Here is a 14,581-nt window from a genome sequence, read left to right as displayed (position 1 = left end):
TATGCAAACGTCATTTTGTAGCATTATGTGCATGGTAGGCCTGCATGGTACATGTTTTTGTATTGAAAGTCACTGTATTCTTACAATTTCCTCTGAGCAAATGTTACTAGGCTGTATAAATAGGGAATTCCTGTTTTGGAAATGTACATGTATATATATAAAAAAAATGAGTTTCATGGTCTTATATTAAATAAGAAGAGTATTATGGTAAAATGTCACTGGAAACTATTGATCTCCAGATGCCATACCATCAACAAATTAAAAAAAAGATCCAGTGAAATGTTTAGGCCTTAACATGTATGTGGAGTAGTACATTGCCTACATTCCTGTATGCTATGCATGTGACTGACAGCGGAACATGCATTTACATGCACATTATAGTGTCTTATGAGTGATTTTCACACGCAAATTTGCTCTGGGCCAATCAGCTGCAAGGATTTGTGTGGCTTGTAACAAATTGTCAGTGAAAATCTTTTGTTTATTTGTTGTATGAAATCTCTCTAAATCTTAATGATTATCTGTTTATCTTTTATGATATGCTCCCATCATCGCATGATATTTGTTTTATTTCATCTCTTTTTCTTTGACTGATTGAATCACTTAATCTTTCCAGGAGTGAATTTGAGAGGAAAGCATCTGAGCATGCCTATATTCAAACAACCAGGAAAGCATGGGATATATGGAGAAAGGTAATCTTGCATTTCTGTGCTCTATCAAAGTGTTTATATAGAATTGTATGTGTAGAATTTCATTTGTCAGTTGAAATTTTTTTTTATATATATTTAGCTGTTATATTAGTTGTATATGATTTTAAAAATATCAAGCTTTTACAATTTACTACATTCTTTTTGTGTTTGCTGCATCATTAAATTGTTTAATATTGCTCTCGGTGTCAACATTTTGATACTGCTTTTCAAATGGCCATCTAGCCATTTATCTTATGGTTATAAACATAATTATTGTCTGTGCACCTTTGGTTATTTTCTCCCTTTTTTTCTATTCTTGTATTAAGGTGAAGAATGTTGACTTTTCTTACATTGAGAGACTATTCGCATAGTATTTAACATTTTACAAAGATTGATTATCATTTCGTTTGATCAGTATGTCTCATACCGTAGACTGAAGGAAGTGAAGAAGGAGAGAGCTGATCTTCATTATAACAGGAAACAGATTAGGAGGGTCTTCATTGCATGGAAGGTGAGAAGATAAACAATCACATACAGTTGAGGCCAAAAGTTTACATACACCTATGGAATTCAGTGAAATTTGTTCGCTTGCTAGACATAAAAAGTGACTTTATATTCAGAAATATAAATACTACCATGACGGATTGGGTATCAAATGAAAGAGAGTAATAGACTCTTTCACATGATTGATATTAAAGTATATTCAGGTGGAATTTTCTTTGAAGAAAAAAGTAATATTTGTGCCGAATGTATTCTATTTTTTGTTATTGTGTTTTTAAAAATCGTTTCATAGAATTATATAAAAATCAAATCTATGATTCATATTACATTTTCTATCATGATATGTCACCACTGAACAAAAAAGTGTAATCTGAAATGTTTGTGTTAAGAAGTAACCAGCAAAAATATGAAATGATTTTGGAGGGAAAATGACACCTTTTTCAGCTCCTGGTGACAAAGCAATGTGATGAAGGGGCATGATGTACTCATTTGTTTTATATCAAATTCATCATGATAGCACAAATAATTCATAAAACACAGTAAATTTTATAATGCTTTGCAAGTGTCAACTTTTCTTTGAATTTCCTGGGTGTATTCTTTGTGTATTTAGCATTTGAAATTGTGACATACAACCAGCAACTAACAGTATAACAAAGTGAAAATATGTCATACCATATGGACCTTTAAAAAAAAATTTCATCTTTCAAAGAAAAAAATAATAATTGTAAGGTATGCTCTTTATAGTGTGCTGTTCAGAATCTGACCTGGGAAAAACCTATGGAGGAAATGATGGACTATTAGCACCCAGGGTGCTACATAATCACTTGCCCGATTGCCAGGGGCAAGTAAAAGTCGGGCAAGTGATTTGAAGTTAAGACCAAACTTGGGCAAGCAAAATTCATACAGTAGAAAGCAAAATTCTCACAGAATGACCAATATTAGGGTCGATATGATATGATATTGACCCTAAGTTTGGTCATGGCAGGCAAGATAAAATCACTTTGGAAAAAGAAATGCAATAACAAGGTAGCTCAATTCATGTCAAAAGAGAGAAAAAAGATCAGTGGTTTATAAAACTGCAAAACTTTTTTTTGAAGAGGTGAAACTTTCTTTTTCAAGGACTTTTGAGGGGCAAGTGAAATAGATTTTGGGGTAAGTATATTCCAACTATAATCCACCGTTGTGTGATGAATTTCAGGAATTTGACCTTGTAGAATGAAAGACGGCTTCCTCAAACTATCCATGCATTTCAAATATATTATTGACTTTCTCATTTCTTACAGTTCCATTGTCATAAGATGCATGTTGTGTATCAGGTTGTAGCAACCAAAGAAACAGCTGTCAATCGTAGAAGACTCAGGTATTGGATAACAAGTATTTACTTCTCTCTCAGCATCTTTCTCTTTTAGTGAGAAAATTACCATTAAAATTGGATATGACTCAATAAATGAATAAATATCTTTGAAACTCTTGTATTCACTAAAAGTATTAGAGAATACTGCATCCAATTTTGCAGTCCTTTGACAGGTTAAACTACATGTACCAGGCCCTTTTTCTGATAGCAGGTTTAACTTAAACTTAGGTTTAAAGTTGTGGTTTAAATATGAATAGCCAATTGTTACATAAATCACTAACAGTGAGATATTGTACTTCAGCTCATTCGGCTCTCAAATCATTCATAATTTTTCATGTTTACTGTGTTTAGTTTTTTTTCTCAATACGCCCTCTCTCTCATACAGCATCAGCTTCTTTATTTGCTTTTACCCTTTTAGGCAATTTGCTTCCCTTCCATATATACAGGGGTTTTTTTTGTACTATATAGTCTTCTGTTTTTTCCCCTCACACCTAGCGGATTACAATATCAGTTACACCATTTGTATATATATTATTTTTTCATTTTTGATATATTTATATACTTTTATACTTGCAGATTTATTTTTACACTTTCTTCTCTTAGTTTGTTTAATGCTCTATCATACATACTTATGTCTTTTGCACATTACCAGTTGTTCCCTACTCTTTCCCTTTTTTCCCTACTCTTATGCACAAGTTTATTATGCCTTTCTTTGTTACCTGTTTGACCCACCTCTCACTAATTCTCTTGTTATTCATATCTTCCTCATACCCTCTATCACTGTTTTGTTCTAGATCCTGTTTGATGTTGCCTGCCTCATATCTTAATCCCTCCCCACTTGAGGTCTTTCTTTGGCCTCACTCACACTAACTTCCCTTTGTGTCTGCCTATCCTTTTCTTTCATCCCCTTCATTAACTTGATTGGTCATCTCTTCTCACTAATGCCCCTTTTGTCTCCTTGTTTCCAGTGTTGCTGTTGAATGTCTGTGGTCCATATTATGGTTGTTCCACCTTATATGTTTGTCATTTTGCCTTCGAAGAAGATTCTGCTAGGATCGAAAGCTTAGGCCCCTTTTGACTCTCTTATTTACTCCATTGGCTCTTTTTTTTAGATAAGCAGTTTACAGCAGCTTCTTTTTGCCATTCATAATTGTCTAGGAAATATACATAGATGATAGTCTTCACCATCCATGAATCAGGAAAGAGCTTAGTAAAAATAAGAAACATACAAATTAATAAAAGTTTTGATACTTTCGGCTTCCCATACTTAAACCACAACTTTAACCTGAGTTTAAGTTAAACCTGACTTCAGAATACTGGCCCCAAAGTTTATTTTCTGCTTTATACACTTGACTCAAGTCAGGGGGGGATTTCAATAAGCAGTATCCAGCAACTGTATAAAAGAAGAGAGAGAGACATCACCAATTTAGTTTGTTACCTGGTGCAGTGTTTATTCTTATTTGCACTAATTTAGTATCAAATATTCTTTTTATATATTTTTCTTAAAAACGTAACCATTAATTTGTATATCTCTGTGTGATTACTCATGATTTTTTCCATGATATATAAAAGTCTTTACTTCAGCCATTTGACTGCAAATAAATGTTTGAATACTTCCACTCCCAGTACATGTACCATCACTTTGAGAAAAAGCTGTAATGAATTTTAATTTCGATATTGATTGGCCTGAATTCTGCACAAAAGTGGTTTTGAAAACCCACGGTTGAGTCCATGGTTTATGCAGATTTCCTATATAAATAACGCTTAATTTAGCGCGTATCTGGCACGTGTATAAAAAATTCCAATTCTGATGTGCGCTTTTGTCACAGTGCGCCAAATTGACGCCTGTTACCATGGTTAGATATGCTATTTTATTCATGAGTCTACTCTATGAATAAAATAGCATATCTAACCATGGTAACAGGCGTCAATTTGGCGCACTGTGACAGATACGCGCTAAATTAAGCGCAATTTATACAGGAAATCTGCATAAACCATAAACTCAACCGTGGGTTTTCAAAACCACCTTTGTGAATTTGGGCCATCAAGTTTTGTATGTTAATGCAACTTCCTTCCTAACAATCTCATTTTGCCTATCAAGGCATGCATTTTCAGACTGGAAAGTCTGTGTAGAGACAGCCAAAGAGGAGAGATTACTGGAGAGAATTGCTATCCATCATTGGAATACAAGAATACTCAACAAGGTTTGTTGTTTAGTGTAAATGGACACTCATTTATCTATGATGCATGCCATTTTTTAACGTATCATCCCTGATTATTGAAAAAAAATGTCATCATATATTTAGATATATCCAAGAGTGGAAAATTATAATATCATGTTCTAATTTGAAAACATATTTTATTTAACATAACTTAAACTTTCTAACAATAATTCAACCCTCGATGTCCCTCTTTTGAAAAATGGGACTTTCCATCAATTTACTAACACTTCCAGATACATGTAGTGAACTGGTGTATTCTGTATATATTAGCATGCATATATATTCAAAATTAAAGAGAAAAAAATTGATCAAAAGGCATGAAGATGGTTTATCAACAATCTATATTTCCTGAAATCGGACATGTAACTTTTTGCCAATGGGCCCTTGGCCTTGTAAACTGATACCCTCTTTCACATTTAGCAGCTAACCAACATTTCTTGGCCAAAATTTAGATATAAATTTATTATGACCACCAAAAAATTCATGTCGGGCATAGAAGTGGTTGAGATAGAAGCAAGGGTCGACCTAAGTCTGGTGAGGAAGGGTGTAAATATTCAGTCTGCAGAAATCCCTAGGTCCTGCATTCATGCAGAGTATGGGATTTGACAGACTTTAAGCTCCCCAAAATATTCATTACTGTTACAACTTTTTGCCACATTAAAACTTAGTGAGGTGCAAGACTTGCCTCGGATTGGTACGGTGGACCAAAATCTTTATAGAGCTAAATTAGAAAGGGATGTGATGGTAGATTGATGTTGATTCTCGTCATGTTTTCAGATTGTAGCAACTTGGCATGCCTATGCTCAGCAGCATGCAGCTGATACTGCTGTGAAAGTCTGGAGATTACAACAACTACAAGCTCAATTAGATAGAGGTAGTAATATCATTTTATTTCAATAGCTTGATAAGATCTAAATTATATTAAAATTTTTAAGATTTTAGAGAAAACATAAAGCTTTAGAAAGTGATCAATAATGTGAAGAATAAAAGAATGTAATCTAACATTACATTATTACAAGAGTTCTAGTTTCTCAATCTCTCACTCAAATATAGTACATGTATTAAGTAGGCTTATGCCAGTAGCCAAGTTCATTTAGATATTAAGGGGTGGATACTCAGAAAAGATGATATTATGCCATTTTCTGAAGAATCACATAGTTTTTTTTACATATTTATGACACTTTGTTAACAAGAGAATTAGCAACTCCGTAATGTACATTTACTTATAAAGGTTTCATCCATTCCCACACTGAGAAAAATAATGATAACAATGATGTTAATATTGATGATGATGATGATGCTAATGGTGATGATGATGATGGTAATGACAATGATGATCACATTGTTTGTATAGGTATATTACGGAGAGCATTTCTAGCGTGGAAGCAGTGTGCTAAGACGGAAGCAGAGGACAGAAGGCGAGAGACGAAAGCAGATACTTTCCATGCTGAGAAATTGAGACAGAGATGCTTCCAACAATGGAAGGCATACAGGCTTCTTGCCATCAAGAAAACAGTAAATAACACATAATTGAAATAAAAAGCATTAAGTTCACCCAAATTAGTAGAGATACATTTTTTGTATATGTCACTGATTCGGCATTAACTTTTTTTGGTTTCATATGCACCAGTGACGATACAATAAAGTGGCAATTTTTTAGCAATTTTTGACAAAAAAACGTAGAGAAAATTAAAGCACCTCGGATATTACAGCTCATACAATGATACATTCATATAAACATTACAATACAGAAACAGAAAAGTCAATCTATCAGTTTCAGAAGCTTATAACAACAAAAGTAAATACAAATCAGTCTTTTTGTTTTTAGTGTAATGTCTTCCTGATCCACAAAACCTCTTTCCTAATACTCTTAATTTATTACCCACTGTTTGTGTTCTTCTTGTGTAGTCTTATTATTCTGTTCTGCTGTACATGTACTATTATTTCATTTCTACAGCTTATGGCTCGACAGGCACTGTGGCTGAATAGGATCAGGATGCAAGCAAAGTTCTTCAAGCAATGGAAACAACAGGTATACTGTGCATTCAACTGCTCAATCATTGAATATATGATAAGCAGCCGCTCATGCCGGAGGAAATTATATTCTCTATCACCAATATGTCAGGGGCTCTATCGATCAAGTGTTGTCAACAATAGTAATGATAATACTATTCAGTTCATGAACTATTGAACATCTCTATTGAATAAAAAGGGGTGTTTTTAATTTATGTCCACCTAAAACAACACAGTACTGTATGTCGTGTTTCTTGTGGCAGATCTAGCCAGTTTGTTGTACTATAGTTGGCCTCTCAAAACCATTCTGTCTAATGAGGCTAGATTCGTCCCTGCATGTGTCAGCTTTTCATTTCATTGCTGTAAGTTCATGTAAAAAAAAATTTAAATGAAGATTTTGTTTTTACATTTTATTATTTTCAGATCAAATTATGAATAATTGTATTTTCCATGTGATTAGAAAGCTCTTTTATTCTATTTTCACAACGTGCAGTATAGTGAAGCCAAAGAAGAGAACGGCAAGACAGTAATGGCCTTGTGGCTCTGGAGCATGAGACTTCAGCAGCACACACTCCATGCCTGGATCAGGTACGTCAAAGAACGTCGGAGGAAGAAGGCACGTATCACACAAGCTCTTGAACAACGCAGGGTAGAGCTGCTGAGAGAAGGGGTGCGTCAGTGGCTGATGGTAGCCGGGAGTTTAGGGGAGAGAAGGGCTGCAGTGGCTGCTCAACACCATGCTCAGGTATATGAGTAGGCTCCTATTGTAGGACCAGGAAACTCTGCTATTGTGTTGGGAATTACTTGAATTTTTTGTATACTTTGTGGCAATGTATTTTATACTAGGAGCTACAGTGGAAGATTTGCAGGCTTTTAAAAAGTAAGCAAATGTTATTGATTTGGTAAAATAAAACCCCTTAGCATGAATTTAGTTAGAATGTTGTATGTCTACCCCTACATTTGTATGTAAGGCAAAAAAAACAAAGCTACATGTTAACTTCTTATTACCTCTATAAAGCATATGCCTATAAGCAGCATTTACTAGATCATGAAGTGAATGACACCAAGATCAATTCTGAATTTACATTTCATTTTGATTTCTTTATATTTTTCTTTTGGCAGATTAGTTGTATTTTTTTGTGGATGTGATAGACATGAATCATCTACTGTATTCATCTTTACTGCAAGTCAGACATATAGAAATCATTTACAGATTATTTTGTAGAGTCAATCATATTCCTTTGTAAGTTTACCTCATGCAAGTTCAACAAATTTTGACTTTGTCTCTGATATTTACAGACATCCCTGAAGTCCTACCAAGTTGTCCAACGCTGTGCTGCCCTCTGGAGACAGAAGACTATCGCCAACAGAGAAAAGAAGAAGAAACATCGCAGCATTAAACAGAGGAAGGTCAGGTTTGAAGATGAGCACCCTACTAGAGGTCATAGGCCAAAGGTCACTCTCCCTCCCACGACCCTAATGTCAAGCATGACAGTGGAACCGTTAGGATCAAGGGGTCTTCCAGTGATGAGTGCCTCTGTGGAAGAAAGGGTGATGGATCATGCAGTAGGAAAAACATCATTTTCTACGAAGTAAGACTTATTTATGCAATTAATGGTTAATTGATTTCATTATTTAATTAAAAAAATTTAAAGGAGCATGTGCGAATTCATTCATTTCCTTTATGAAAGGATTCATCACTTTACTTGCTGTTTGTAGCACGATGCTATTTGAACATGTTATCTGTGATATTATTAAATCCCATCTTTTCAAGGGAAGGGACAATTTCCCAATTACTTATGCAATATACTTTCTTTATTATGTGGGGAAATAAAGATGTCTTATTATATTTTATGTACAGTAGCTGGATTTCTTCTTTTATTTACATTTTGATAATTGTAAAGTAACTTAAAATACATCCTGGCTCATAATTCATTTGGTTTGTGGTTGCTGTTTAACAGTTTTGCTGGAAGAAAGTTGTTTTCAAAGTTGTTTTTTTTAAAAATGCTAGTGGAAAACTCATAGGGTGCACACTCTCCAAAAACAGAACACTCAGCATTAATTGAGACCTTTCAGCAAACTACATTTTCAGGTTTTCAGCTATTAGAATGTGATAGGAAAGTGTGTTTGTACTCTGCTATTAACAAAGTTCAATGAGCCATTAATTAATTCCCTTTCCTCTATGACAGACCTGTGATGAGTAAAGTTCGCCCTCAGCCAAGAAAGCCAGATTTCCTGAGAGATTCACTTCAGAGAGAAGGACTATGGTCACGGTCAGATCTTCATGCAATATCGTAAGTTGATCAAGCTCTTTCTTTATTTAAACAAAAACCTTTATGTATAACGGGGAGGGGGTGAGGTGTTATGCCCACAATAGGACGTAGGGAGTTTCCAGAGGCATTATGTTTTGGGGTCGTCTATCCCTTTTTGCCCCTGTTATAACAATAGAAGTGTTTGACTGGTCAACTTAGACTTGACCCAAGTGTGCATATAGGAATGACAATAAACATTGTGATATTTGAATTACTGTGATGATACTTTTTAATGTTAAATTTTAAGACCATTATAGTTTTGTGGTGATAATTGCAAATTGAAAAAAAGTAAACTGCTTTCCTTTTTTTTCATAGAAATAATTCTAAAGAAGAATACCACCATAGTATTCCTCAGAAGCGAGGCAAAGCACTGTCATCCACCCTACCATCGAATGATCAACCACCCAGTAGTAGAACGTTTCATGATCCATCAGATATGAATGAACCTGTTAAAACAAGAAAACCCATCCCTAATAGTGTACCCCCAGAGGATATGGGGAAGACTAGATCATGTGGATTGGAGGGACTAGCTGATGAACCAAGAACTACTGACAGTGAATTTGTACATTCTGAAAGAGATGACAGTGATAACAAGAAGAAAATTATTGATACCAAGTTTGATTCTAGAAGTCCCAGAGCATATACCCTACCAAAGACCAAGGATGGTTCAAGACTGACTCAGAGTGGTGTTGATGTTTCTAGGATAGAGATGAAGCCTCCTGTTCTTCTTCCACCATCTGCTTTTTCATCAGGCCAACCTTCTACCTCTTATAGACCCTCTAAAGGTGATTATGTTCTCTTCTCCCACATCCCTCCAACTGTCAAACTTTCCCCTGAATCATCATTTTAATGAAACAGAGATCATACCATTTCCTACAATTGTATTGAGTGCTCCTGTACCTGTTTTCATGGCAAGTATTGCAGAATTTGGTATGGGACTGTGCTGAGGTGATCATTATGAAAAAAGAATTGTAGAGCCTCAAAATATTAGAAGGGGTGAACCCTGTGACTCTGATATAGTCTGAACTCTGGGTCTGTATCTCTCTTTCTCTCTCTTCCACTCCCCTTATTCCTCAACCGGTGTCGGTGTGTTTAGCATGTCATCTCAGTATTTGTATACAATATGTCCTCTTTCTCCCCTCCACCCTTCTGATCCCTACTGTCTTTCTTAGTCCTTTAAATCCTTTAAAAGCATTTTACTAGTATTGGGAATTATTAAAGCTTAATCCTATTCATTGGGGGTCTGGTTGACTCAATACATAAAATGTTATACTTGCTATCTAGCAGTTCACTTTCCATATTTCCACTGGACACATCTTTTATCATCATGAAAAGGAAGAAGTTAAAACACATATATTTCTGTTTTAACCCAAAGGTGCATCACAATCTACATCTGATAGAGTGGGCATGTTGCCGAGAAGGACGTCTTCCATTCCATTTAATTTTGAGCAAACCCCAAGGTTTGGTGATGAAGTAAAAGATAAGAGTAGAGCAGATTCCACTGAGGTTCTCTACGCTGAGATACAAGGGCTGAAGAATATCCTCCAAGGATACCAAGATATGAAACATAAACTCAAGTAAGAGATGACAAGAACCATTCGCCATTGTGTTAAAAATTAACTTTTTGTTTCAAAGTTTGTTGCGATAAATTTAAATCAATGTCTTAACTGCAGTTGATTTAAAATTCCTCTTTAAACTACAAAATTTTAGATCAATCACAATTTAGATTTGATTTAAGTCTATTGAAACTTGTAAGACAGGTCCCAGGTATTTCTGAGGGTGTGAATGTCATTCTGACAATAATGATGTTTCCAGCACATCTCTTTATGCTACTTCCTAGATGTTTTGTTGTGATTCCCAACCGGGTGTTGGGGGAGTGCTTGTAGTGAATCACTCCAGTTTGTAAGACTTAAATGCATTGCATTGTTTTTTTCCATGCATGATTAAATCGCAGTCCATACAATGAATAATGTAAAGCTACAAACATTCTTTATGACCTAATTGCTGTCAAAGGTATTGGATATTAATTCCAAATAGATTTGACTGTGTTCACCTTGTTGACATTCTGTTTTATTATATTGCAGGAGATTGAAGAGTCAGGAGGCTGAGTTACAGGGATGGGTTAAGGAGCTGAATTTACCTTCATCAACGGAGGACAGTGCAGCATTATTAATTGGTGATGAACTCACACAGGTTAGTTTAAAAATCAATTTAACTCTTGTACAGGGGATTTTGATTTGAGTTTGTGTGAGGGACTGCAATGTCAGATGTTGAAATGGCAATTCTCTAGTGTATGACAGAAAAAATTTACATTACATTCCAAGGTAAAGCCATAACAGGATGAAATTGACGAGCACCCTAGGTATCATTGTATTATAGATTTCAGCAATTGACAATCCTTTATAGCAGATTACACATAAAATATGCATCAATATATGAACTTAACAAGCACAAGTGCATTTTGCTAGTAATATTTTGTTCATTTTTGTTCCTTATTGAATTTGAAATCAAATGAAATTTTCTCTTGTCATACACTCGTGCCAGCTTCAGTAGACTCCAATGTACCAGAAAACTTCTTAAAGGACAAGTCCACCCCAACAAAAACTTGATTTAAATAAAAAGAGAAAAATTCATTAAAATCGGATGTAAAAGAAGAAAGTTATGACATTTTAAATTTTCGCTTCATTTCACAAAACAGTAATATGCACATCTCGCTCAGTATGCAAATGAGGGAACTGGTGACATCACTCACTATTTCTTTTTTATTTTATTATATGAAATGTGAAATATTTTCATTTTCTCGTCATTGTCATGTGAAAAGAAGTTTCATTCCTCCCTGATCACGTGGAATTCCATTACTTCTACATTTTGTGGTTCAGGCAAAGAGGTCCTAATCGTAAAATTCGTACAAAAAAAAAAGAAATAGTGAGTGACATCATTGACTCTCTTATTTGGATGTAACTGGCTCGTTCATGTAACTATTTTGTTAAAAATAAGCGAAATTTTGAAATGTCATAACTTTCTTATTTTACATCCAATTTTGAAGAAATTTTCAGCATTGTGCTTGTCTGATTTTTCTCTATTAATTCAAATCAACATTTTTCTGAGGTGGACTTAACCATTAAAAACTTCTCATGGACATTGATGATGACCATCATCAATTCTTGAGGAACATAAAATTTATAGAACTATTCAAAGGGCAGTCATTATTCTCACCTTTAAATTCATTCAGTGGGCAAAGAGTTAAGTTGAATTTATTATGCCAGGTAAATTGCATGCTTTATTGTGTTGTAATATAACTATTTCTTATGTGCTGTCCTTACCCTCTTTATATCTCATCCTCTCCCTTTACTTCCTTTCCCCAATTCCCCCTCACAACCTGTCTCTCAATATCAATAACTGTGTGTATCTTACAGGTTCAGGAGGAGATAGCCTTGCTGACATCCCAGCTACACCAGAAGAAACCACACATCAAGAATATCCTCTCACAGATCACTCAACTAACTCAGCAAGCTACAGGGTGATTTTAAGTATGGTGTCCAAACTTAGTCTTGTTGCTTATGCTACATGATTTATAGATAAGCCAAAACACCCAACTGGAAGTTGGGAAGTCTCAACACTATCAGTGTTGAGACAATGTCAACTCTGGTCCCTTCACCAAATTCAAGCCAGGCTTGTGTTGAGTAAATTGAGTCAGTTACATTCTCCATGAATATGAAATATTGCTTGGATCCTTGTGGAATGCATTAAATCATCCTTGATTTTAATATACAGGAGAGAGATACTTCAGGCACCTTGTCAAAAGTCAGATCTGAGTTTTCCCCGCTGAAATTCTGCAAGTAGCTTTTCTTTTCAAATCATCTTAGGTGCTGCAAAGAAGACGTATAGCATCCATACAGTGGTGCTAAAGAGTGTGCGAAACCTGTGATGTGACAAGCACAATAAATAATAATATGTCTCGACTCCAAGAATACGGTTACAGAGTGTCTTTGTTATGTACCAATTGTACTAACACAAATGTATCACATCTGAGCAGTAGATGGCGAAGTACAAAGTATTCAGTATATTTACATACATTACATCCCCCTTCCCCTAGTTTTTAAGGGCAGTGATACAACAAATTATGAGGAAGGCAATTCAAAAGAGAAATCAATGTAAAATTGTCTTTGCTCGTATAGTCAACATAAACAATGATATTACACTTTATAACTTGAAAAACATGACAAAATCGTTTCTTTATGCAGTCAGATTCTTTGCCCTGATTACCCATTCCATTAAGGCTTTATAGTGGAGGAGCCAATAACTAAAGAATCATACACTCATACATCCAATATAACCTATGGGGAAGTTGTCCTCCCATGTCACTTCTCACTGCAATGTCGCCAGACACTGCACTCACTGGCATGCACAGAATACGTCCATTCCGGCTGGGGGTGTGTGGAGAGTGTTTGTGTGTGCATCTCCGGCGTTCGGATGTACCCTGTTGGACAGAAAGTGCATCCACGATTGCCTTGCTCGTCACTCAATGTTTTCACGCTCTTTCAAGATTCTAATGTGTTGTCTGTTCCTCCGAAACTCGCCATGTGGTGAGTTGATGAGGTAGATACTAGGTGGTGATTCATGAGCAGCGATAATGCAACCCTGGATCCACTCGCTTGGGCATGCCTTGAACCACATCAGCTGGTCTGGCTCGAGATGTGGGAGTTATTTGTTTCTTGACCTGTTATCATAATACATCGCTTGTTTACATTGTCCTCATAAGAGGTACTTTATTTGTTCATATGATATTTACAAATGTTTGATAAAAAAGTCACATACAAAAATGTACATAGATAAAATAACAAAACAGGAACTAAAGGATTGAAAAAACCTTTGAGACCTGTTTTGAATCAAGTCTCTTTTGATTACATTTTCTTCTTAGATAACTTCGAATTTCTACCTTCAGATCTTTCATGAAATAAAAAGCACAAGTCGTACATGTATGCTTGTCGTTTCCAAAACATTTTCTGATTGTACTCCAATTATACATTGACAGCAATCCCTTGGTAGGTTGAAGCAACACAGTGCTTGTGTCAATGCAAGAAGAAGGGAGATCATTGCAGGTGGCACCACAATCTACCTGAAACCCAATACTGAACGCCCAGATATCAACATGTTTGCAAAGATCCGTTTCTTTGGCTTTTCTTGAATACTTTTTATCTCTTCTGGTTCAAGTGTAATCACATGTAGTGTAAAGTCTGGATCATCCTCTTCTCCCTGTCTGGCTATTCCATGTACATTTCCATTTTACCTATTATTGTTTTACACTGGTTCTTGAAATGGTTGTCCTTTCCACATCGTGCACCTTTTTTCCCCAAAGGCTGGACTGTCTCCTTGACAAAGGATTTTCAGTATCCACATTTAAGCATCTTTTGGATTCCTGACTTCTGTTCTTGGATTGTGTACTTCAAGAGTGCTGGTTTGATGATTCCCTCATGGCATGTACCATATCTG

The 14,581-nt window shown here is 35.4% G+C and overlaps 1 protein-coding gene across 1 annotated transcript in view; it reads left to right on the top strand.

Moving 5' to 3' along the window:
- The window catches only part of LOC121413419 (protein SFI1 homolog), a 43,370-nt gene extending 29,161 nt beyond the window's left edge, over window positions 1-14,209 (top strand). Inside the window, exons 17-30 of the mRNA XM_041606232.1 lie at window positions 614-689; window positions 1,102-1,197; window positions 2,471-2,547; window positions 4,643-4,745; window positions 5,541-5,637; window positions 6,118-6,278; window positions 6,721-6,795; window positions 7,270-7,521; window positions 8,076-8,368; window positions 8,966-9,070; window positions 9,404-9,873; window positions 10,464-10,665; window positions 11,173-11,281; window positions 12,505-14,209. Of these exons, the coding sequence (XP_041462166.1) occupies window positions 614-689; window positions 1,102-1,197; window positions 2,471-2,547; window positions 4,643-4,745; window positions 5,541-5,637; window positions 6,118-6,278; window positions 6,721-6,795; window positions 7,270-7,521; window positions 8,076-8,368; window positions 8,966-9,070; window positions 9,404-9,873; window positions 10,464-10,665; window positions 11,173-11,281; window positions 12,505-12,612 (2,224 nt within the window). The 3' untranslated portion in view covers window positions 12,613-14,209. The remainder of the gene's footprint in view (window positions 1-613; window positions 690-1,101; window positions 1,198-2,470; window positions 2,548-4,642; window positions 4,746-5,540; window positions 5,638-6,117; window positions 6,279-6,720; window positions 6,796-7,269; window positions 7,522-8,075; window positions 8,369-8,965; window positions 9,071-9,403; window positions 9,874-10,463; window positions 10,666-11,172; window positions 11,282-12,504) is intronic.
- The last annotated feature ends 372 nt before the right edge of the window (window positions 14,210-14,581 follow it).

The sequence above is a fragment of the Lytechinus variegatus genome, chromosome 4 (genome assembly GCF_018143015.1).
Source record: "Lytechinus variegatus isolate NC3 chromosome 4, Lvar_3.0, whole genome shotgun sequence".
NCBI classification, from domain to species: domain Eukaryota; kingdom Metazoa; phylum Echinodermata; class Echinoidea; order Temnopleuroida; family Toxopneustidae; genus Lytechinus; species Lytechinus variegatus.
This window is presented reverse-complemented; position numbering and strand designations above follow the sequence as displayed.